The sequence below is a fragment of the Leucoraja erinacea genome, chromosome 11 (assembly GCF_028641065.1).
Source record: "Leucoraja erinacea ecotype New England chromosome 11, Leri_hhj_1, whole genome shotgun sequence".
Classification (NCBI taxonomy): domain Eukaryota; kingdom Metazoa; phylum Chordata; class Chondrichthyes; order Rajiformes; family Rajidae; genus Leucoraja; species Leucoraja erinaceus.
Genome location: NC_073387.1, coordinates 15,594,541 through 15,620,367, shown reverse-complemented (window position 1 = coordinate 15,620,367; position 25,827 = coordinate 15,594,541). Strand labels below are relative to the sequence as shown.

Genomic DNA, 25,827 nt, shown 5'->3' with positions numbered 1-25,827 from the left:
AGGGATGAGGCAAGTGTGAGGAGTTCGGTGAAGTCAGATAGGAAGGAGGGGTTTGGTTTAGGTGGCCGGTAAATGAGGATGACTGTCATGGAGGAAAGACAGTTTTGAAGGCGAGGAATTCAAATGATGCTACTAGGGGGGGGGGAAGGCGAGTTCAGTGATCCGAAAATTCTGGTTGAAAATAACTGCGAGGCCACCTCCATGGTGGGAGGGGCGGGGTTTGGAAATGTAATTAAATGTAATTAAATAATTTAATCAGCAGCAAGATTACATTTACACATACAGGAATTTATTTTTGATAATGCAGTTATTTGATCTATACATTGTAACTGTAGAAGCCGTGAAAGAGCTGTTGAAGTTATATTAGGTAAGCCAATATGGTTTCTAATGAAAATATCAATTTTTAATTGATGTTCAAATTTGAAAAGCCTGGTGCAATCGGAGGAAGAAAGCCACAGGAGCAAAAAAAACAAAAAACAAATTGCTGGAGGAACTCAGCAAGCTAGGCAGCATCTATGGAGGCAGAGGGAGAGTCAATGTTTCAGGTTGAGTCCCTGCATTTCGACCATCCTTTATCCTCACCAGATGCTGCTTGACCCACTGAATTCTCAGGCAATTTGTTTTTTTGCTCCAGATCCAGCACCTGTAGTGTAGTCTTTTTTTATTTCCAAAGCTACAGAACTGTTTGCAGATAAAGTCACCAATTCTTGAACATGTTATATTCCACATATCGATTTTTAAACTCTTCCTTTTATTTTCTGTAGCTTGTTCATACGTAACTTATGCTACTTGTATGTAGATAAGTGATGAATAGTCTTCCTCTGAAATGAACGGGATCTGCAAAGAGAAATTAACCACCGTGAAATGTTATTTCACTTCGACATCAGAAAGAAACGTTATAAATTTGTTGACAATGTTAGGAAAGACGATTCATTTCATTGAGAGGAATCAATTTACTTACAGCATTTGAATAATGTTTGGTGCACCAAATCTGGTTACTGTCCTGTAGTAAATTTCAAACAACACAATTAAAGGATAACATTGACAACAATAAACTTCAAAGATATATCATTTAACTTGTTGCATTTAATCTATCCAGAAATTAATGAGCAAGACGCTGATTAACTGTTCGCTATATGTGCGAGTCAGAACCAGAAAATGTTCTACACATGTATTTGTTAGCAACATCTCCAATAATGCAAGCTACCTCAGCTTGGATTATAGAAATCAAAGCCTGGTTCAAGGATGGCCCCAGGCCTCCCCCTCCGTTCACTTCCTCTCCCCCATGCCAACCTCAAAGGGTGTTATCCTGAGTTAAGCTGGCACATATACAACTGTCGGCGACTGTCATAGTCGTAGCAGGTTGCCGAAAAACTGGCGACTGGATCCCCCCCCACGACAATGTCTACAACAATCTATCACCTAGTTGACATCAAGCTACGGCATGCTACCGACAACCGGTGACCCATTAGGATGACCACACCTATTGGCGCCATGTCCACGGTCGCCAAAAATTTTTAAATTTCAAAATCCAGCGACGACCAGAAAAACGCTACGACTCTTTGGGCGACTGAGCAGACTATTCACGACCATACAGGCGTCACCCCGGCGACCATGTGGCGACAGCCAAGTTGACTGCAGTCGCCTAATAAATTGCCTGTGGGACAGGCCCTTTACTTCAAAAACAACGAAGCAGTTGTCCCCAACATCCATTTTTCCCCTAAAATAAGCATTAACCACCAATTCTATTAATAAAATGTACATTATTGCTAATAGATAACTATTGTCTATTTTGGCTATTATGCTGTCTTTATGTATGTTCCTCAAGATGCGAATGGTACTGGGCAGTGCCACACATTATTCATTCTTACTTGCTCCAAAAAGGTAGTGGGTGAGCTGGTTGAAACAAGTATGTACCTCAGATAGAGCAAGAATTAACCACACTAAATTAAAAATTCCATGAAAGATTCAAGCAAGTGGTTGTCCAAAGACTTTCTGCCATTAGAACACGAGAAATGGGATATGAAACATCAAACGTTTTGAACTCTTGACTTTCAAGCTGTTGTTCTTGTGTCATAATGGAATTGCTGCCTTTAATTTTAATTCATTATACTTTGGTAGTTAAAACATAATGCTACCCAACTCTATCCTCCCCAAACTAATTTTTAATTGAAACCCCTATCTGTCCATGCTCGATACCCAGTTCTGACTATTTTAACACAGCCCTGCTTTTCCTTTCATCATCGAATCCTCTGAAATAGCCGAGAGTTGACTTGACTTGACTTGAGTTGTCAACAGGATGGACAGCTGGTTTTGAATGGGTTGAATGCTGCAAAGTCTATTGTAATTTCAAAGATCATTTCTAATCCAAATAAGAAGCAATGGCTAAAGTCATTGAATATATATAAGGTAGACAAAAATGCTGGAGAAACTCAGCGGGTGCGGCAGCATCTATGGAGCGAAGGAAATAGGCAACGTTTCAGGCCAAAACCCTTCTTCAGATGATGCAGGGAGGGGGGGGGGGGGGAAGAAAGGAAGAGGAGGAGCCAGAGGGCTGAGGGAGAGCTGAAAAGGGAGGAGACAGCAAGGGCTACCAGAAATTGGAGAAGTCTACGTTAAGGCTGCTGGGGTGCAGACTGCCCAAGTGGAATACGAGGTGCTGCTCCTCCAATTTCCGGTGGTGCTCACTCTGGCAATGGAGGAGGCCCAGGACAGAAAGGTCGGATTTGGAATGGGAGGGGGAGTTGAAGTGCTGAGCCACAGGGAGATCAGGTTGGTTAATGCGGACCGAACGGAGGTGTTCGATGAAATGAACGCTAAGCCTACGGTTGGTCTCACCGATGTAGAATATATATATGTTTGAATTTTTAAAATGTATTATAAGCACGAACTGAAACTTTATTAATGATTAATAACGGGATGTACCAGCAAGAAATTTAAATTCCCGAAGTATTAGACCACATTTTAGGATCTAGACAGGATGGAAGGATTGCACAGCTGGAATGTAAATGAATAGGAAGACTTGCTGAGGTGCTGAGGATACATTTTGAGATAATATGGCAGGAGATAAGACCACAAAAGTAATATTAATGGGAAAGTATGCATTAAAGGGATTAGATGGGATAAATAGGCACTGCACATGAAGTATATTTTTTTACAAACCGGAAGTATCCAAGAAGGTCTATAATAGGTTTCCATGTACGCGAATACAAGAAGCACTTTTAACATGTTTGATGATACAATTAGTCAAGTCAAGTCTTATTCGTCACATGCACATAAAGCAATCACACAAGATCACAATGTTGTGGTGATATCAAATACTACTCGAGGAATTCCATGGGCCTTTAACAAGTGGGAAGGACAGTGTGGAGTCTTTAGACAGAAATCACAGGGATGTGCAATTACCATGACGTAGTTATAATGGTGGGATTTGGGGGGGGGGGGGGGGGGAGGAAGGGCGAGTGGGGAACTCAATTCTCCGGATATGGACTGGTATTGCAATAACCTATGAAATAAAGAGCAGCACATCGGTGTAGCTGGTAGACCTGCTCCTTGTGTAAGTTAGGTCCACTGGATGAGGTGTGATCATTTCGCACCACTTTCCTGCATTAAACCCATCTTCCATGATTTTCTTAAATGACTTTCCAAAGCCCTCTATGACAGTAAATGCCGTTTGGGTAAAAACATTTCTTCACATCTCAGACCAAAATGGCCAGCCCTTGACCTTGAGGCAATGACCTCTGGATCTAGACTCTCCAATAATGCATGAGGTAGTCAAGAAGAGAGCATGCAACCAGTAGGACATGAGATAAAGCAGAAATAAACCATTCAGTACCTCGTGTTAGTTAGTGTCAACTAGATAAACAATAGACAATAGGTGCAGCAGTATGCCATTCGGCCCTTCGAGCCAGCACCGCCATTCACTTTGATCATGGCAGATCATCCACAATCAGTACCCCGTTCCTGCCTTCACCCTATATCCCTTGACTCTGCTATTTTGAACAGTTCGATCTAACTCTCTTGAAAGCATCCAGAGAATTGTCCTCCACTGCCATCTGAGGCAAAGGATTTCACAGATTCACAACATTCTGGGTGAAAAAGTTTCTCCTCAGCTCCGTTCTAATTGGCCTACCCCTTATTCTTAAACTGTGGCCCCTGGTTCTGGACTCCCCAACATCGGGAACATGTTTCCTGCCTCTAGCGTGTCAAATCCCTTAATAATTTTATGTTTCACTAAGATCCTCTCTCATCCCTCTAAATTCCAGTGTATACAAGCCCAGTCGTTCCATTCTTTCACCATATGACAGTCCCGCCATCCCGGGAATTAATTTTGTGAACCTACGCTGCACTCCCTCAATAGCAAGAATATCCTTCCGCAAATTTGGAGACCAAAACTGCACACAATACTCCAGGTGTGGTACAAATGCAGAAGGACCTCTTTGCTCCTATTCCCAACTCCTCTTGTTATGAAGGTCAACCTGCCATTTGCTTTCTTCACTGCCTGCTCTATCTGCATTACTTACTTTCAGTGACTGATGTACAAGGACACCCAGATCTAGATTCAAGAGTCAAGAGAGTTTTATTGTCATGTGTCCCAGATAGGACAGTGAAATTCTTGCTGCTGCAGCACAACAGAATATGTAAACATAATACAGAACAGGAGATAAACGTTCAGTGTGTCTATGTACCATAGACCATATATACACAATAAATAAACAAATAAAGTGCAATAGTAATTATAGACTGCTATTGTTCAGAGCTTGTTTGATGTTGTGTTTAATAGCCTGATGGCTGTGGGGAAGTAGCTGTTCCTGAAACTGGATGTTCCAGATTTCAAGTTCCTGTACCTTCTCTCCGATGGCAACGGAGAGATGAGTGTGTGGCCAGGATGGTGTGGGTCTTTGATGATGTTGGCAGCCTTTTTGGGGCAGCGATTGCGATACATCCCTTCAATGGTGGGGAGGTCAGAGCTGATGATGGACTGGGCAGTGATCACAACTTTCTGCATTTTTTTCCGTTCCTGGCCATTCAAGTTGCCGAATCAAGCCACGATGCAGCCAGTCATATGCTCTCTACTGTGCACCTGTAGAAGTTTGAGAGAGTCCTCCTTGACATACCGACTCTCCGTAATCTTCTCAGGAAGTAGAGGCGCTGATGTGCCTCCTTTATAATAGCATCAATGTGCTGGGACGAGGAAAGATATTTGCAAACATGTACGCCCAGGAATTTGAAGTTTTTGAACCTTTCCACCATTGATATAAACGGGATTGTGGGTCCCTATCCTACCCTTCCAAAGTCCACAATCAGTTCCTTGGTTTTCCTGGTGTTGAGAGCCAGGTTGTTGTGCTGGCACCATTTCGTTAATTGGTCGATCAAACTTCTTATACTCTGACTCAGTGATTCGTCCCACAACATTGGTGTCGTTGGCAAACTTGATGATGGAGTTCGCACTATCTCATTGTACTTCCCCTTTCCCTAACCTGACACCATTCAGATAATAATCTGCCTTCCTGTTCTTGCCACCAAAGTGGATATCCTCACATTTATCCACATTAAATTGCATCTGCCATGCATCTGCCCACTCACCCAACCTGTCCAAGTCACCCTCCATCCTCATAGCATCCTCCTCAGTTTACACTTCCACCCAGCTTTGTATCATCTGCAAATTTGCTAATGTTACTTTTAATCCCTTCATCTAAATAATTAATGTATACTGTTAATAGCTGTGGTCCCAGCGCCAAGCCTTGCGGTACCCCACTAGTCACTGATGAGATGGGATGTGATCATTTACTTCGGCACCACTTTCCTGCATTACACCATCTTCCTTGATTTTTGTAACAGCTTCATCATGTGGTAGTCAAGAAGATATTTTGCATTAGTCTTCCTTAAAGGATGCTGCTGGAGTCTCAGCAAAAAACGATGCAACTGTGTTGAACTTAAAGCAGATAAACCAACTGGCCTGGATTTATTACATTTAGGTTGCTGACAGAAGCGGGGAAGTAAATTGCAGAAATTTTGGTTATAATTTTCCAAACGTCTACAGATTTCTAAGTAGCGCTGGAGGACTGGAAAATTACAATTGCTACTCTTGGTCAAAAAAAGATTTTAGAGATAAACATAGAAAAAACTAATTAGCCATTTTTATTAAATATAGATAATTTGGATTTTGATGTACAAAGCATATTTTCCATATTTGTGAAGGGCAGTGTAATGAAATACATGAGGAATACAAGAAATTTAAGGAGATGCATACGAGGGATGGAATGGCAAAGTGGCATCAAAAGTTGGATTTGAAATTTAAGTTTGGATATTGCTGCAGTAAAAATTAGAGAGCACAATCTAACAATGGGAACGAGAACAGGAAGGTTTGTTGATACCTATGCAAAATTCAATGGAAGTGGTTTCATGCACATGGGATCCAGTGCTTTCTAAAGATAAGCAGAGAAAACAAGACAAGGAAGTTGCAATAAATATTTTTGAAATAATAACATTTTATTAAAAAACTTGAGTATCTTTTTTTGGAGCTATACATTAAGAAAATAGGAAATGGTGCAGAGCAAATTTACCAAAATTATTCCAGAGATGAGCAACTTTGGGCATTTGCACAGACTGCAGAAGCTGGGATATAACGTGAAACTGCTCGAAACACTCAGCAGGTCATGCAGCACATGTGGAAAGAGAAACTGTTAATGTTTTAGGCCTGGAACCTTTAATTTACTGGAAAAGTTGGGGTTGTTCTTATTGGAACAATGGGGGTTATGAAGAGATCTGATTGAGGCGTTTAAAATCTTTAATGATACAGAATGAGTATTACTTCCATTGATGACTTCAGTGAATTGAGTGCTTAAAGTCGGGAATACAATGCTGAGAATAATAATCTCGGCAGTTTCAATAGTAAAGTTAAGAAAAAAAATCACATTTTTGTTTGGGAAGTTGCATATTTCCCAACAGCAATTGTGCCATTCCGAATTAAGACGACCCGTTGATGGACTCGTATAATAATGCAGAATGGAAGTGGATGGCCACACTGTTTCGCCAGTTATTAATTTGATCTTTGAGAACTGTTATTCACAATATTCTTTACTCTGAGATAATAGAATTCTTAGATATTAGGTGCTTCCAGAAATGATGGGAGAGTGAAGGAACAGGGAAAATGGAAATTGCTAATGGAGGATTAAAAATCTATGGATTTTTCAGATATTTAGAGGTAATTGCAGAACTTTTCTGTCTCTGAGGATTTCTTATTTACATGAAAATTAAAAGGGGTAACCATTAAAATTGAACATAGATTAGAACATTTATAAATGCTCTTTTAATTTTTTTATATATTTCAGTGGTACCTTGCATTTGTTGTACTTCTTTGTGATTTGAGAAAAGTTGAGAAGTCTCTTCTTTTGATTGAAGAGGATCCTTGCTTTGCTTTTCCAAACCTGTGTGAGCAGGTCACGTTAAAATCCATTCAGCTTTTCTTATATATTTTATGCATTCAAACAAACTAATTAAAAATAAAATGCAGTTGTTCTTTCAAAGCAGGGAAGACATTAAACAAAGATACAATATCTCCACCGATATTAAAGAACAAGTCAAGTTGAGTTTATTGTCATGTGCATAAGTACGGAGAGATGCAGGGGTAACAAAAATCCTTTTTGCAGTAGAATCACAGGCAATTCATGGACATCACCAATTGCTGGGTGTCTCCTCTGGTGATGTTCTGCCAGGCTTATATTGCAGCCATCTTTAGCTTATGCTTGTTTTGGGGGCTAGTCCCATTCTGTTTTCTTTTCAGCTTATGTAAGGCATGCTCAATTGGGTTCAGATCGGGCAATTGTATTGGCCGCTCATGAATTGAGCATTTTTTAGCTTTGAAAAACTTATTTGTTGCTTTAGCAGTATGCTTGGGATCATTGTCTTGCTGTAGAATGAACCGCTGGCCAATGAGTTTTGAGGTATTTATTTGAACGAGCAGATAGGATGTGTCTATACACTTCAGAACTCATTATGTTACTACCATCAGCAGTTGTAGCATCAATGAAGATAAGTGAGCCAGTACCTTCAGCAGCCATACATGCCCATGCCATAACACCCCACCACCGTGTTTCACAGATGAGGTGGTATGCTTTGGATCTTGGGCAGTTCCTTCTATCCTCTTTACTTTGCTCTTGCCATCACTCTGATATAAGTTAATCTTCGTCTCATCTGTCCACAAGACCTTTTTCCAGAACTGTGGTTGCTTTTTTAAGTACTTCTTGGCAAACTGTAACCTGGCCATCCTATTTTTGCAGCTAACCAGTGGTTTGCATCTTGCAGTGTAGCCTCTGTCTTTCTGTTCATTAAGTATTCTGCAGACAGTGGTAATTGACAAATCCACACCTGAAGAGTGTTTTTGATCTGTCGGACAGGTGTTGAGATTTTTCTTCATTATAGAGAGAATTCTTCTGTCAGCAGTTGTGAAGTCCTTGGCCTGCCAGTCCCTTTGCGATTAGTAAGCTCACCAGGGCTCTCTTTCTTCTTAATAATGTTCCAAACAGTCGATGTTGGTAAGGCTAAGGTTTGGCCGATATCTGTAACAGTTTTATTCTTGTTTCTCAGTCCCTTAATGGCTTCTTTGACTTTCATTGGCACAACTTTGGTCCTCATGTTGATAAACAGCAGTAAATGTTTAAGGAGGCAATTAAACACACCTGAGCAATTACAAACACCCGTGAAGCCATTGTTCCAAACATTATGGTGCCCTGAAATGGGGGGACTATGTATAAACACAGCTGTAATTTCTACTTTGTGAAACCAAAATGTGTAAAAATGACCTTTATTAAAATCTGACAATGTGCACTTTAACCACTTAATTTTTTTTCTATTACAAATCTCAAATTGTGAAGTACAGAGGCAAATGAATAAATGATGGGTCTTTGTCCCAAACATTATGGAGGGCACTGCAATTGTCACAATCAATTTTTTAACACATGCGGTGTTAAGGTTTCTGACTTACCTGAAACCTTGCGCTTTCTTAGGCATAATATTAGTGGCAGCATAATGATGATTAGTAGAGCCAGACATCCGATAATAATCACATTTGTGTGTTTGAAAGTGTAATCATCTGTCAGAACAATAAGCAAATGTTTAACCTTTAGTTTACAAAATGGTTACCCAGTAACTCAGTAGATAATTACATTGAATTATTTTTTTTCTAAGTCAAACATAATAGTGGATCAGGATTTAAACTCATGAATTAATTGACCTCACTTGGAAAGGTTGGAGTTTTATAACGGTTTTCAGTTCAGAAAAGGGAAATAAATCACAGGATGTTGTAGTTGCTGGTTTCAAACGGGATGCTGGTAAACCGTAAGATCGTAAGAAATAGAAACAGTTAGCTTCATGGAGTCCCAAGCCTCCCTTGCTATTCAGTGACATCTTACCAAGTGAGCTGTGTCAATCATGGTGTCATCATGGATTTTGATTGCCTGAGGATGTTTTTGTGAGCGAGGGGGCAAAAGTGACGGCCGAGGGAGAGCAAGAGCGAGGGCACGAGCATGCGAGAAAGAATGAGGGCATGAGAGAAAGAGAGAATGAGAGCACGAGAGCGAGATGATAGGCTGGTTATGCGCAATGAATTTTCTGAAATTAAATATAAAAGTCTTCCTCTGTCAAGTTTCAGTGAAAGGGATCACCAATGGATTGTACCTTAGTCTATTGAAGTGCACAAAGACTTTGTCATCTGTGTACTTTCACTCAACAATTGAGCTTGACCTGAGCTTGCCATCAGTTAATGGAGCCACTCAAGTTAAATATACAAAGACAGTAAGACATTATTCAAGTATATGCCACTTCCTTTTCAAGCTTCACATCATCGCCTTTTCTTTTAATTCTATACCAACTTTAACTTACTTAATCAACTAATTTAATGTTTGCAAACGTCATTATCTACATACTTTTAAAACTGTGTGTGTGCGTGCGTGTGTGTGTGATTTTGCCTGTGAACCGCAGCTCCTCGAAAAGCAGACGCCGAAACGGGAACAATTTTACATATTTCAGTAGAGATTTTCCGTGTGATTTTAGAAATCCACTCCTCTGTACATTTGGTACATTATTTTCCCAACTTTTTTATTAAAATTGTTGACCAATCCAAGCTTTTTTTTTAAAATCTGACCGCTGCCATCATGCTGATGTTACAATAACAGTGACATTTTTATATCTACTGGTAGAAAATATCCTTGTGATTTCAAAAATCCAATCCTCTATAAATTTGGTCCATTATTTCCCGAGTTATTTACCAAAAATTATCACCAAACTGACATTTAAAAAAAATATTAAGGTTGCCCAGCTGCTGACCTCACAATGCCGTTCCTCGTGCCAACCCCCCTCATCCCCCCCCCCCCCCCCCCGTCGCTCTGGATTAATGCAGCTGCTGTCAACGTGCATGCGCAGATTTCCACGAGGTACGTTAGCCCCCCCCTTCTTCAAAAGGTGCAGAAAGATCGAGAAGGTTCTGCAGCAAAGATCCTACAGCTCAGCTCCGCTATAGGATTTTTGTTCTGCAGATCGCGGGGTCAGCGGTGCCCACGCGCGGAAGAGGTTTTCCCCTCATTGCCGGCTCGGCTCATGAAGCCACACCCCTCCCATCCCCCGCCCACTGCTAAACGTCCTGCAAAACCCACCATCCACTTCGGCCCCCATTGGAATCAAAACTGAGTTCAGCAATTTGTGCAGAAGCATTGCTGTTAGTCATAAAATACAAATCAGATTTTCCATTTTTACCCATCCCAGCAAAACTGGATGTCAGGAGCAGAACTATTTAGTGAAGTACACAGGGAGACATTTAAATCTTCTACAAGAGTGTAATGGAGCCCAAAGGTCTAAAAATATTGTTTAGGTGAACAGTCATGATTAACCTGAGAATAATAAAGTGTGCAATGGATATGAAATGTCAGTTAGTAATAATAAGCAAGTGTCAAGTACATTTGGTGGAAGTCACAAGGAGCAAGAATTGAGTACTTACTGGAAACCTTCTGATATAGAACTAAATGTTGCGGAGTGTTTTGATGAAACAAAACACACATCCAGCTTCCCATGTCTCTATCTGCTTTCTGAGTAATCAGCTGCAAAAAATTTTCTTCTGGCTCTCCGCCTTTAAAACATTTCTCTTCAACAGTTTTACCTTCACTGTTGATCCACACAAGTCTCATTGATTCAGTGACCTCAGAAACAGAGCAGGTCAGAGTAACATTGTCTCCTTCAGTCATTGCATCTGATGGTTCAGCAGTAACTGAGGAAACAAAACAAAACATTTAGATTTTAAATACTGATTTTTAATTTAACTGGAAAGAAAAGTACCCTGTTTCTTACCTTTAACAGTAATTAATTTAATGGTCACGAATTTATCTGAACCCAAAGAACACGAATAAACTCCTGCATCTTCAAAAAGCACAGGGGTAATCCTCACATTGAAATCCAAGCCATTAAAGTTTGCCATTATAGGTACCAGTCGATTCCCAAAATGGGTCCTGTTCACATTGAAGGGCATAAATCTTGACGCGGATACTATTTCTTTCTCTTGACTTTGAAGATGAGATGACTTCCATGTCCATGCAGCGTAATCAGAGTAAACAATATTGTAATAATGAAAGCAAATCAGCTGGAGTTCACTGTGATCTGTAGCCAGGCGATAGAGTTGGTAACTCTTAAGATTTAAATCTGCAATATATTGATTAACATGTCAGAATTTAATAGTGGATGAGATGGAGAAAAAGGATTAATCCTGCCCACAGTGTTTACTCTATTTTTATTCACAGCTTTATTTTATCAAGTATTGAAACATCACAATCATAAAATTGGAAAAGCCAGAAACATTCCTTGGAAGTTAAACACTTCATCCATGAGCCTCCTCCCCAAAGCTCTCCCCTTTCTTTGGACAGACTGAAAACTTACATTGACCTAGCTTTTTAGTTTAGTCATCAGTTTTTTACTAACACTGATGTGCAGTTAATTCTTGTTCAGCAAAGTTAATTTTGTTTATATGTTTTTAACTTTGCCACAAATGTCAATTCCTGCCTTTCAGTGCAAAGTTCCATTATCAGGTTGTTGCCTTCCCCTTCACCAAGCTGTCTTTTCTCCTTGTATTTTATGTGTGATATAACCACTTCAGTAACTATAGTAGTAATTTTAATTTTGTTTTGATGGACATCAAAAGGCCTTATAGTTATTTTAATGTCTACTTTTCTATATTTACACAAGTAAATACTTTCGCTATCAAAGCCGCCCTTTCAGTTTGTTTTCCTCCTTTCCCTCAAATCCCACTCCCCAGCTCTGCTTCCTTCCATAAGCCAATTCCTCTTATTTTATTATCACCCACCATCTTTGTTTTCATTTCCATTTGTATCCTTCCCTTTGCTATTCATGGCTAGTGATTCCCACTTTTCTCCTTATACACGGGGGGCTATTTCCCGTTTAATACAAATTTTAAGCCAGCATATCTATCAGGAACTTGGTTAGAATGGTCATTGAGAGGAGAAATGTTATTGTTCACTGCTGTTGTATGGTTGAATGCTAGGCTCCCAACATGCTGACTGTAACCAGAATGTGCTCATAGGTGCATAACTTAATCTTAAATGCAAGTCTGAACGTGTAACACTTTATTTAACAATAGACAATAGGTGCAGAAGGCCATTCAGCCCTTCGAGCCAGCACCGCCATTCAATGTGATCATGGCTGATCATCCCCGATCAGTATCCCATTCCTGCTTTCTCCCCATAACCCGTAATTCCGCTATCTTTAAGAGCCATATCTAGCTCTCTCGTGAAAGTATCCAGAAAACCGGCCTCTGCTGCCCTCCGAGGCAGAGAATTCCACAGACTCACAACTCTCTGTGCAAAAAAGCGTTTCCTCATCTCCGTTCTAAATGGCTTACCCCTTATTCGAAAACTGTTGCCCCTGGTTCTGGACTCCCCCAACATCGGGAACATGTTTCCTGCCTCTAGCTTGTCCAAACCCTTAATAATCTTGTTTCAATAAGATCCCTCTCATCCTTCTAAACTCCAGAGTATAAAAGCCCAGCCGCTCCATTCTCTCAGCATATGATAGCCCGCCATCCCGGGAATTAACCTTGTAAACCTAGGCTGCACTTCCTCAATAGCAAGAATCCTCAAATTAGAGGAACAAAACTGCACACAATACTCCAAGTGTGGTCTCACTAGGGCCCTATACAACTGCAGAAGGACCATCTCTGCTCCTATACTCAACTCCTCTTGCCATGAAAGCCAACATGCCATTCGCTTTCTTCACTGCCTGCCGTACCTGATGAACAAGGACCCCCAGAGCCCGTTGTACTTCCCCTTTTCCCAACTTGACACCATTTAGATAATAATCTGTCTTCGTTTTTGCTACGAAAGTGATTAACCTCCCATTTTTCCACATTAAACTGCATCTGCCATGCATCTGCCCACTCACCCAACCTGTCCAAGTCACCCTGCATTCTCTTAGCATCCTCCTCACAGTTCACACTGCCACCCAGCTTTGTGTCATCTGCAAATGTGTTAATGTTACTTTGAATCCCTTCATCAAAATCATTGATGTATATTGTAAATAATTGCGGTCCCAGCACCCAGCTTTGCAGAGTACCCCACTAGTCACTGCATTCTGAGGAAACTGTGCTTACATGAGGACACAGAAAAATCTGTCCGTGCTTTGTGAATAATGGATCCATTTCCTTGTACTTCACAAGCATACATCTCTTTATCCTCTACAGTAACATGTTTAATTATCAGATAGATTGTATGATTTAGTCGGATTTGATCAATGTTCCTTCTGTTCTGCTGAGATGCTTCTATTTGTTTCCAATGAAGACTGACAGTATCAGATGGTTTGGAGATGGTACAACTGAGTGTGACATCACTGCCAACCATAGGCTGCCGCGGGCTTGATTCAACTGTGAAAGACAAATTAAACAGTGAGAATTGTAGCATGTAAATACAATGAATAGGTTCAAATCAACCCCAGGATGTGCTCATTATCAATGTTCGCACATAAAATGTCAACCCAGATTACACAAGCCATAGATTAACACAATGGAGCCAAAGATTCTTGATTTTACTTCAGAGTCACGTGAGTGACTACGTGAAGAACCCCGCCAGGACGCATGCGTGCCATATCGCTACACGCATTGCAACGAGTCACAGCAGGTGGAACGATGTTCCCCTTAGCAGCAGAATTTAAAAGCCGGGAACAGCAGGTAAGGAGACTCTGCGTTCTTTCCACTTACTTTATCACAGGTGGAGGCATGGACAGATCCAATAGAAACAAGAAGGCTGCGAAAAAGCTGACGGGGGAGAACCGCGGAGTTGCGGGCATCCAGCAGCAGCCAACGGCACACCAATCTCCCGTAATCGGAACAGCTGTGCCCGACTTCGCTCCCGCACCGACCAAATCAACACCACGGCCGGGCGGTAAAGCGAAGCAAAAAACTGAGTCGTTGACTCCGATGAGTCCGACTTTGAACAGCCACGAGCCGCCAGTGCCCGTGAGCATTGGAGCCGGTTGGAGCAGCTTGAGGAAAAGGAGCAGCCGCGAGCGGCCAGTGCCCGAGAGCATTGGAGCCGGTTGGAGCGGCTGTTGGAGCAAATACTCCAAAGTGGCAGGCTCCGGGAGATGGAGACTAGTCACAGAGGGCAGCTAGTAAGTGCTACAGCAGTACCTCTTGTAGGACTGCACATTGTTTCTCCCTCATCAGAGGGGAGTACGGGGGGTCAATTCTGGGCTGACCCTGAAGAGGGGTGTGCAGAACATACTTCTAGTGTGGATGGGGTGCAACAAAACCTATTGGATATGGTGTCCCAGTTCATTCAACCCGACCAAACTGGCCAAAACCTGGAACCTAAAATAGCTGCAAGTATTGACAACATGTCATTCAATCAGCTACAAGGACAGGCATTACTGGACACCACAGCAAGATACTTACCACCAGGGAACTGCAAAACACTGAATGTTCCCAGTGACAACCAGTGTATTTGGAAACATGTCGGAGCATCAATCAGAGCCAGGGACTTGAAACTACAAAAAGTTCTGAAAGTCCTAAAAGTGGGAATTACGGCTTTCGCCCGTACAATCAACAAAAAAGACATGACACAAGATCACCAGGATGCACTGGCTTTATTTTGCAACTCCCAATACCAGTTAAATTGTATTAGGAACGACAGATGGCGCAATGGGCTAAGTGTTCGGCTGGCGACCGGAAGGTAGCCGGTTCGAATCCCGCTTGGAGTGCATACTGTCGTTGTGTCCTTGGGGCAAGACACTTCACCCACCTTTGCCAGTGTGTAAAATGTAATGTAATTATGTGAAGCACTTTGGGGTCAATGCAAGTTGACTAAAAATGTGCTATATAAATAAGATTATTATAAGATTATTATTATAGGAAGAATGCCATCCAACCGGCTTTAGACCCCAAATTTGCAGGCCTGTGCAAACCTGGAACCTCCAAACCACCAATATTACTATTTGGAGGTGACTTACCCAAACAGGTAAAAGAACTTAACGAAGAGGCTAAAGCCCTGGGGCTCATTAAAGCAACGTCTAAAAACTACTTCGGCCAGAAACAGCACCCCTACGCACCCACCAGTCGGCCAAGACAAACTGGTGAAAGCTCGAAGGCCAGGTACACTCAACATCGGTCTTTTTTAGGCCATGGCCCAGACCGGCCTTCCTGGAAAATGCGCGAACCCTCAACACCGACCCAACTACAGACCCAGACACCGGCGCCTCAACGTCCACGGAGGATACCGAAATAGTAATAAACCTACCACTGGTAACCATGGAGGTAGGTGGGTCTGGTTCCTTACGAATTGAAGGGAGCATGGAGGTTGGTGGGAGATTACACTTCTATCTGGATGCATGGAATAAGTTAACTACCGACACTTATATTTTAAGCAGTATCCAGGGTTATACCATAAAATTTATACAAAAACATAACCCTCCAGTTCAGCACGTACCGAACCGAATGTTCGTGCTCACAGGCAAAGAAAAATCAAAAGCGCACCCTGAACTACAGCGGCTTTATAAAAAAGGAGTAATTGAGAAAACCCAACACGAATCACAGGAATTCGTGTCCAATATCTTTATGAAAAACAAGAAAGATGGTGGGTGCCGCATCATCATAGATTTAACTAATTTGAATACTTTCGTACAATATATTTATTTCAACATGGAAACCTTTGTTACTACTAAGCAATTGATTTCCTAAGGTTACTACATCGCAAGCATCAATTTAAAAGATGCTTACTATACAGTACCCATCAGAGGTGACCACAGATGTTATTTAAAATTCAACTGGATGGGTCAGCACTGGCAGTACAGGGCAATACCTAATGACTAACATCAGCCCCAGGCTGTTCACTAAAATTTTGAAACCAGCCCTAGCGTTTCTGCGGAAACAAAAACACATGGTAATGGCATATCTAGATGACATACTTATTGTGGGCAAAACTTTGGAATTGGCTAAACAAACGGTAAGAGCCACAAAACAATTATTTGGGGAAAAAACTGGGGTTTATCATCCATCCAGTTAAATCTAAATTAACGCATTCAACCACAATGAATTATCTGGGGTTCACCATTAACTCAGTTCACATGTCAGTGACTTTGCCGAAAGAAAAGGTTACAGCCTTAATAGAGGCTTGCAGCAAAATCATTGACATCACTAAACCATCCATCAGACTGGTAGCAAGAATAATTGGCAAAATAGTGGCTGCGTTTCCAGCCACACAATTCGGACCTTTACATTATCGAAATTTACAGAGGGCTAAAATACGAGCACTCAAAATTAATGGTGGTCATTTTGACAGACCAATGAAGCTACCAACAGAGGCCATAATGGAACTAAAATGGTGGAAAGATAACATTAAGCATTGTTCCAATCCAATCATTATCAGCAGACCCTGGGGCAGCGGCAACAGGTGCATTTTCGCTGCATTGGGGGAAATTGTTTATTTATGCATTCCCTCCTTTCTGCCTCATCAGTCGGGTATTAAGGAAAATACAGCAAGACTCTGCGTCTGGTATTTTGATAGTACCCGATTGGCCTACTCAACCATGGTTCCCGGTGATACTCGACATGGTATTAGAACCATGCATCACCATCCATCATAGACCTAATTTACTGGTTCATCCCGTAACAAAGGAAAGTCATCCATGTCATAATTATATAAACCTATTAATTTGTAGAGTTTGAAAGCACCTCTACTACACCTGGGACTGACAGACCGAACAGTGAATATTATTTCAGCGGCCCACAGACAGTCCACCAAAAAACAGTACTTGGTGTACATCAAGAAATGGGAAATGTACTGTCACAACAATAACATCACCCACAGATCTATGAACATCCCGTCTGTTCTGGAATTCCTGGCAAGCCTCCATTACGATGAGGGGCTCAGTTATAGTGCCATCAACTGCGCCAGAAGTGCTCTGTCAACATACCTGTGGCAAGGAACAGAGCGGCATTCTGTTGGGACACACCCTGGTAACCAAACTCATGAGGGGCATTTTTAATGTTAATCCCCCAAGAACCAGGTACCCCCAAATATGGGATGTGAGCATTTTACTGACCATGTTAAGAAACTGGTCTCCAGCTACAGCGCTGTCCCCACAGAAACTGACTATGAAAACAGTCATGCTGATGGCCTTGCTCACGGCACAAAGGGTCCAGTCGCTACAGAAACTAAGGCTGGACAACATGATGACTTCATCTGGAAATTTAGCTTTTCACATCAATGAATTAGTCAAACAGAACAGACAGGGGTCAGCAGGCCTATAAATAGAATTCAGGGCCTACCCGACAGATGATCGTCTCTGTATTGTAACACACTTGCTATTATATATGGAGTATACTAAGATCACCCGAGGCAAAGAAATGGCACTTTTCATCAGCTACAAACAGCCACACAAAAAAGTGACAGTCCAGACCATCTCGAGATGGCTGAAACAGGTCCTAATAAAGGCTGGAGTAGACACTAACATTTTTAAATCTCACTCCACCAGGGCTGCAGCTACATCGGCAGCTATGAAGTTGGATGTTCCTATGGACCAAATCCTCAAGACAGCAGGATGGTCAACGGAGAAAACTTATAACAAACCAGTAATTGAACCTGGAACATTTGCAGAAACAATTTTAAGTTCTGTAATATAATTTTACCCCATAAATAGGGGCTATAATTTGGTGTTAATAAAGTTATCATTGTTTTTTTCAATATCGTATTGATGTCTAATGATGTTAACACTATTCTCCCCATAATCAAGGCAGATGTGATGCATGGACTCGTTTCCACGGCATGGAATCACAGAGCTTTAAAATATTCACGTAGTCACTCACGTGACTACGAAGTAAAATAGTAAGATTAAACGAGAACTTACCAGTTTGAAGTTTGATCATTATTTTATGAGGAGTAACGTTGAGGGAATACGTGCCCTCTGCTCCCACCCTTGATCATATACTCAACTGGTATCGTCTTCTCTAATTTTACTATGTTTAGTCATTACAGTTATCTGTGATTTCACACCGCTGCTTTGAAGAATGACACTCATGCGTCCAGGCGGGGTTCTTCACGTATTCCCTCAACGTTACTACTCATAAAATAACGATCAAACTTCAAACTGGTAAGTTCTCGTTTCATCTTACTATTTATTGACCTTTTCCCCTGAATCTGGTGGACTGTCACGATTCAGCCCAGTTAAAAGGGTTGGATAACATTTGTTCTGTCACCATTACAGTGGGCAGGGGTTTGAGCAGAGAATGTGTTAGAAACGTAGATCCATATGGAGAAAATCTCTGTTCACAATTTGCTGGCACACTTCACTAAGGCCAACAAACACATGCACTTTAGTCCACATTAGGGGTGAGCACTGCCTCAAAGTTATTTAAACGTGCTCTCCTCAGAGGACCCAAAGCGTTCAGCCTCATGGGGAATGTATTTTAAGGAGAGACATTTTGTCAACATGCCCACATTGGCGTTTTAGTCCCAATTACAATATTGTCAGTAATAATTAAATCTTGCAATGGATAGAGCTGGAGCAGAATGCTCAAGTGCTCCAATCCATTCAATATTGTCCTTCTGCTGTATATTATTCATAATGAAATGTAACTAAATTGAATGAAACACGGCAGATGCTGGAATCTGTAATAAAAACAAAATGAACTGAAAAATAACAAGCAGATGAGGCTGAATCTATAGAAATCTAAACTAGAATTACTTTTCAGGTAATTGCTGATAGATTGAAACTCTTAATAACCTGAAATATGAACCCCATTGGTTCCAGTTGCTGTTCATATCTGGTTTCAAATCGGGAGAAATGGTCCCAGGACAGAACAATAAAGGGCCCACTTTCACGACCTAATTCATGACCTCTGCCGAGTTTGTCCTTAACTCATACTCGCAGCATGGTCGTCATGAGGTTGTAGGAGGTCGTAGGTAGGTCGTAGCAGGCAGTGATGCTAGTCGTAGGTACTCGTAGCATCAAGTAGGTCGGGGCGTTTTTTTCTAGCATGATGAAAAATGTCCACGAGTAAAAAAGGTTGTGAATTAGGTCGTGAAAGTGGGACAGGCCCTTTAAGATTAAGATTACAACAACAGTTTGGAACTGTAAATTATCCTTGCTGATTTAGAATAATTCAATAAACATAGATTTTCACAGTTCAGTAACTTCCTTTCTTGTCAGAACTTATTCCCTTTACGTTTTTTTAATGTTGTTGAAGAATCCAAGATCAATATTGCCTTAACTTCTGCAGTATATCTTGCAGGCACAATTGGAACAATAAGGAACTGTGACACTGGCCAAGCTTATCCCTATCCTATTATTATTTGCTTAAATTAGGACAGATGCTCTATTTTTTATATCAAACTTCAATCTATCTGAAAATGAGTGTCAGTTTGGAGACAATCATTCCTTCTTTAGATTGTTCTTGGTTTGCTATTTCTCATGGAATTACAAACCTGTTATTGCTAATTCAGCAAAATTCAAGAATAAATCTTTCTCCTGGTTGTTTCAATGAGATATTCATTCTGCACAGTTATATATACATAAGACATGACTCTGGCAATTCCATGTTAAATTAACAATTTGTTACAAAATCATTCCTGGATCTTTTCAAGATGTTGTCCACTCACCTTTAATCCCAAACATTTCATACAATTTCAACGTTTTATTTTTTGGGTGTGTTTGAGTCAAAATGAACAATCCGGCAAGTTTAAATGTGGGTTTTCTAATTTTCAGATTTAGAGTAGCATAATCCCATTTGATTTTCTTTTGCAAATAATTGTCAAGATGCTCACTCCACTGAGCACTCCAAGAACCCGAATCATCTTTGCTTAATGTAACCAACTGCTGAATTTCTTCTCCTGAATGTGGTTTCCATTCCCAGACAACAGATCTGTTTTCAGGAATATCCGGTCCTTCTAAAAGAATGTCACCTCTCTTATCCAAAAAGTAAATGGGATTTGGGTTGTCTGGTGAAAAAATAACAATATCAACAATTTAGTAATAGACTGCTCATGTTTTTGTATCTGGAATTATTAACAATTGTGATATTCTTAGTTATCTTAGTTATACTTTTATAATTAATAGCATCACCGTGACTACAGCAAAAAACAACATTTCCAATATACATTTGATAAATAGTTTACCAGAGTTATTACATCATACATTAATGCAACAAGACAATTACAATGAAAGAAGAAAATTACTAAGAGGTTACAGAAAGTAAAGGCTCCAAATTTCCCTCTGATTCTTGCACAAGAATGGGCAGTACAAAAACAGCCAGGAACAGGCAGAAGAAAATTGATGTAGCAAATAGTTATGCTAAATCTCCTCTTTGTTGTCACATAATGTCCCTTCCCCAAAGTAGGTGGAAATCAAATAGTTCTTGTTCCCTCACCCCTATCTGATTAATAAAGATACCAGGATACTGGGTCTATATAACAGACTTCCAGTCACTTTCCAATACGTATATTTTTCTTATGAAGATGACAACTATGGGTGTTTGGGACCATGTCTACTGGGTCTCTGGTATCATGATTCACATGATTCAGTTAAATAGCTTGCAACTGCCTGCCAATAGACTGCAATTTCACCTTTGAATAATCGCGTGCCTTCAGTCCAGTGATAGCAATAGAACAGAGTGGAAACAACCCCTTTGCCCACACCAACCAAAATGCCCCATCTATTCTTGTCCCACCTGCCTTCATTTGGCCCATATATCCCTCTAAACATATCCTGTCCATGTACCAAGCAGAACAGCACATCTTAACTCTACTTGCACTGGATTTGAGGACAATAACCCCACTTGAATACTGCAAAGGCCAATGCCAGTCATGCATTGGTATTATGTTTAATCATGTACCCTGTTATTAAAAAATATGTAAGATCTATTTTGATGTTTCCCATGGCTTTAAAAAATCAATTTTCACCTAAACATGATGCAGAATATATGAAAACTCTAGGTTATGTACTAGAGTTTCTCGACTGATGCCATACAGGAAGCTAGAATTGCACATTATCCACATTCTTGATTAGTACTGGGGTAATGGGGAGAAGGCAGGGGAGTGGGGGAAAGATAGATCAGCCACGAATGAATGGCAGAGTAGACTTGATGGGCCAAATGGCCTAGTTCTGCACCCATCACATGAACTTATTATGAATATGAACACATCACAAAGGGCCTGTATTATTCCAGTTCATCATCTTTAATATCCTCTGCACTTATTCAAGTAATCTTTTAAACATATCTTTTTTTTTTTACCCAGGTGCTCAAAGCCAGCTTCCCCTGGAGTATAAATTGGTATTTTCCCTTCCTACTCCACGTGGGAGCAAATCCACACATTCTAAATGTATTTTGGCAGCGAATATATAGTTCCTGGATTCTTTATTAAAATTATTGGTACATTTCATTCTCTAATCTATTCTCTCCCCCACCACCCTCTTTTGAATTCATGCAAAGATGAGAAAATATTTTTTCTTTAAGAAGGAACTGCAGATGCTGGAAAATCAAAGGTAGACAAAAGTGCTGGAGAAGCTCAGCGGGTGAGGCAGCATCTATGTAGCGAAGGAAATAGGCAACGTTTCGGGCCGAAACCCTTCTTCAGAATATCTTTTCTCTGCTTTTTCCCTTCAGCAACTAACTTAAAGGCACATATTCTTCACCTTCCAGATTTTTCTATTTCCGACCCTGTCAGAACACGATGTTCTGAGCTTCTCTGAATAAAATGCCTTGCTCTTATTCTCTGAATAAAATCATACAGAATTAATCTCAATATTTGAACATTTCATTAACACTTAACCAGGTAAGCTGTAAAATATTGTTAAATTAGGTACAACCTGTAAGGCTAATGAAACTGTACAAGATTTTGAAGTACGCCTCCTCTCTGTGATGGAATCTCAATATCAACGTCAATGGATAAGTTAGTGGCTCAAGAGACTAAGGAATGTGGGAAATGTAGTTGAAGGGCAGTAAGGAACATAATGGCATACTGTTCCACTGTTGAAACCTGTAGAATCCATCTTATTTAAGGGAATGGTACGTGGAAACAAAGACGTTGCATATTTTCTCATAACTTGGTACGATTTGGTTAAACATGCTGATGTAAAACAACATGCAAGTGATTGGTGGATATAAGGCACTTACTTTGAGTGAAAGTAGATGGGAATAGAAAAACAGAGACACTGAATATCAAACCAGCAGGCATTTTGTAGAAGTAAAATTGTAGCTTCATTTGCAGATTCAGTTTAATTGCCTGCAGGATACAAGTAATATTGAAGTATTTTAATGCAAGGAAAACTGATGCCAGTACTCACAAAATGAAGAGTTAATCCATTGGGCAAAAGTCCTAAGAAACCAGAACAACAACAATGCAAACACTTAGACTGCTTTTAAATTCAATGAAAACCAAAAATTAATCTCAAGGTTGTGGCAATGAGGTGGCGATGGAATTTACAAAATGCCATCTTATCTTATAACTATTAAATTGTGTGTGTGTGTACATATAATCACATCTGCTTCAAAAAACGATGCTCTAACGGTAAAAATTTTACATATTCCTATAGAGATCTATCCCGTGAAGTAAAAATTCGCCTTATCTGAAAAATTAATGCATTATTTCTCAAGTTATTAAGCAGAATGTTGAAAAACCACAAATAACTTAGAAAATGATACCGCCAAATCCGCTGGCTTTGGCTGATGACGTGACAATGGTTGCACGTTGTGTTCACGCGCTGCGAGTCTGGTCGCCCAGGGCCGACCGCTCAAAAGACGCCACAAATCGGAAACCCCAGCTTCAAAAGGCAGTGGACACCCGGAAACCCCAGCTCCAAAAGGAAGTAAACTCCCCTGCCTCCGTGTCCCTCCCTGTGTCCCCGTGTCCCTCTCTGTGTCCCCGTGTCCCTCTCTGTGTCCCCGTGTCCCTCTCTGTGTCCCCGTGTCCCTCTCTGTGTCCCCGTGTCCCTCTCTGTGCCTCCATGTCTGTCTCTGTGCCTCTGTCTCCATCTCTGTGGCCCTGTGTTCTTCTCTGTGCCTGTGTCCCACTCTCTCTACCCCACTCCCTCTCTAGCCGCACCTGCGAGTTGGGGGCTATGCGTGAGTGGATAGGGTGGGGATGGGTAAAAGGAGTGAATGAATATTACTATAATATCAATGGTGAGTGTGTGTGTGTGACGCCGCAGGCCGCCCCGCGCGTTGAGGGGACGGGACCCAATGGATCCCACTTGGTCGCGTATGTTTAGATTTTTTTTTTTTAAACATCCTGATACTGGAAATAGGATATAAAACAGAAAATGCAGTACATTATCAGCAGGACAGACAATGTGTGTGGAAAATAAAAAAGGAGAGGGATGGCGATGCGCTTTGTTTCATTGTAGCTAGGCATCGAGCACTCTGGGATCATGGCTACCTCCTAATTACATCAAAACAGTAAAATAAAAATGGTTTTATTCGTCACATTGCACATAAAGTGCAAGTGAAATGAATTTGTCAGCAGCGGTACAATGATAAAGAACACACAATACACAATCAAAATTTAACACAAATTTATCACAGTAGCAATGTTTCGAAGGAATAAAGATAATGCTAACCTTGTTGATAATTTTGTTTTACAATTGATTTATCTTTGTAAAGTTATGATGTGAACTGTTAAATAAAAATGATAATTAAAAATGTAGAGCTAGGGGGATTAGGATTTGGGTCAGTCAGTCAGTCTGTGAGTTGGTCGGTCGATCCCCAGTGGATGATGCCGTTTCCTCCTGCCTGTCCGAGATATATTTTCTCAGGTTACTACCTGATGCCGAAAAATCGTTCTGACTTCCGTTCTCGGAAGTTTTTAAAAACAATCGCGGGACAATTTAATCGCTGGAGTAAAATAAAAAAGCTACCTATAAGGCCGTCAATGGGACAGATCTCACGTAGGGGACAAAACATAAGGCAAGTCGTTTATTTTACATATAAACTTGCTTCTTAGGATGACTTTAATCCAAATTTCATTGGCAAAAATGTGAATATGGCCCCATACGAACCGGCAGTGTTTTTCCTGCCGATATGGGGTTCAAATTCACCGCAAACCGCAACGTTCCAATTGATTGCGTTCCACAAAAACCCACTCATAAAATGATTTAAAAGGCCATTAATTTACGGGAATTAAACATTAAATACCTTCCATTTGGCCTATAAATTCATGACAATGAGATTTAAAAATCATGTTATATTGTGAATTCTTGTGTGAATGGTATTTGGACACTTGGGGTATTTAAAATGTTAATCTTTTCTTAAGTAATGGATAGATGTTTAAATCTAGTAATTGAATTTTGTAATTAGCTACAATAAGGTAACTAACTAATTATATGCTTTAATTTCAGGTCATCCAAGTAAGATTGTTTCATATTTGTTTCAGAATGCTTCAATCTATAATAACTGAACATTTCTTTCAGTTCTCTTAATCTTCAAGAAAGTTATGGGATTTTGACTATCCTCGATCACAGCTTTAGTGTTAAGTCAATGGAAAAGCAATAGGGAACAAGATGCTAATTTCCGAGTATGAAATTTTTTTAATACTGGAGATATCAAAGTGAATTAGGTGTCAAATTAAACTTATTTTTATGCTTTATCTGATGGGATAAATTGCAGACTTGATTTTTTTAATCTCAAAATGTGGTAACATTACTACTTGATGTGGCAGTGTGAAATATAAATGGGGGGTAGGGCCGGTGTATATGGTGTACTGGAAGGGGTCCACAACTCTGCAATTTCTTGCACTCAGACAGAGCAGTTACCAAACCAAGCTGTGATGCATCTAAATGGGATGCTTTCTACCGTGCATCTGTAGAAATTTGCAAGAGTTATTGGAGATGTGCCAGATTTCCCTTCATCTTCCGAGGACAAAGGTGATGGGGTGGTTTCATGGCTGTGACATCAAAGTAGTTGGACCAAGACATACTTTTGGTGAAACACTCAACCCTCTCCACTTCAGCACCATTGACATTGACACCCTGTATTTCACCCCGCTTTCTGAAGTTGATGACGAGTTCCTTCATTTTGCTTAATTGGGAGATTGTCATCTTGACACCATGTTACTAAGCTCTTCACTGCCTTATTATTTTTATTTTGCATACAGTTCAGTGCCTATCCCGCTATACATTAAGCGCAATCATACATAAGTTTGAGAGTCTGTGATAGTGGACCACACTGAGCCTGTACACAACAGTCACAAGACTCAAGTGCACAATAGAGTTCCGTTTGTACATACGTATAGAACTCCTTATAGTCCTTTTTATGTTTTTTGAAATGTACTCTCACATTCTACCTAG

General features: G+C 40.6%; 1 protein-coding gene across 1 annotated transcript in view; it reads right to left on the bottom strand.

Moving 5' to 3' along the window:
- Window positions 1-267: 267 nt before the first annotated feature.
- LOC129701490 (uncharacterized) overlaps window positions 268-25,827 on the bottom strand; it is a 42,356-nt gene continuing 16,796 nt past the window's right edge. Inside the window, exons 2-10 of the mRNA XM_055642714.1 lie at window positions 22,661-22,769; window positions 20,148-20,486; window positions 13,649-13,918; window positions 11,341-11,688; window positions 10,994-11,260; window positions 8,987-9,094; window positions 7,341-7,430; window positions 962-1,003; window positions 268-837 (exon numbers count right to left, since the gene is read on the bottom strand). Of these exons, the coding sequence (XP_055498689.1) occupies window positions 996-1,003; window positions 7,341-7,430; window positions 8,987-9,094; window positions 10,994-11,260; window positions 11,341-11,688; window positions 13,649-13,918; window positions 20,148-20,486; window positions 22,661-22,769 (1,539 nt within the window). The 3' untranslated portion in view covers window positions 268-837; window positions 962-995. The remainder of the gene's footprint in view (window positions 838-961; window positions 1,004-7,340; window positions 7,431-8,986; window positions 9,095-10,993; window positions 11,261-11,340; window positions 11,689-13,648; window positions 13,919-20,147; window positions 20,487-22,660; window positions 22,770-25,827) is intronic.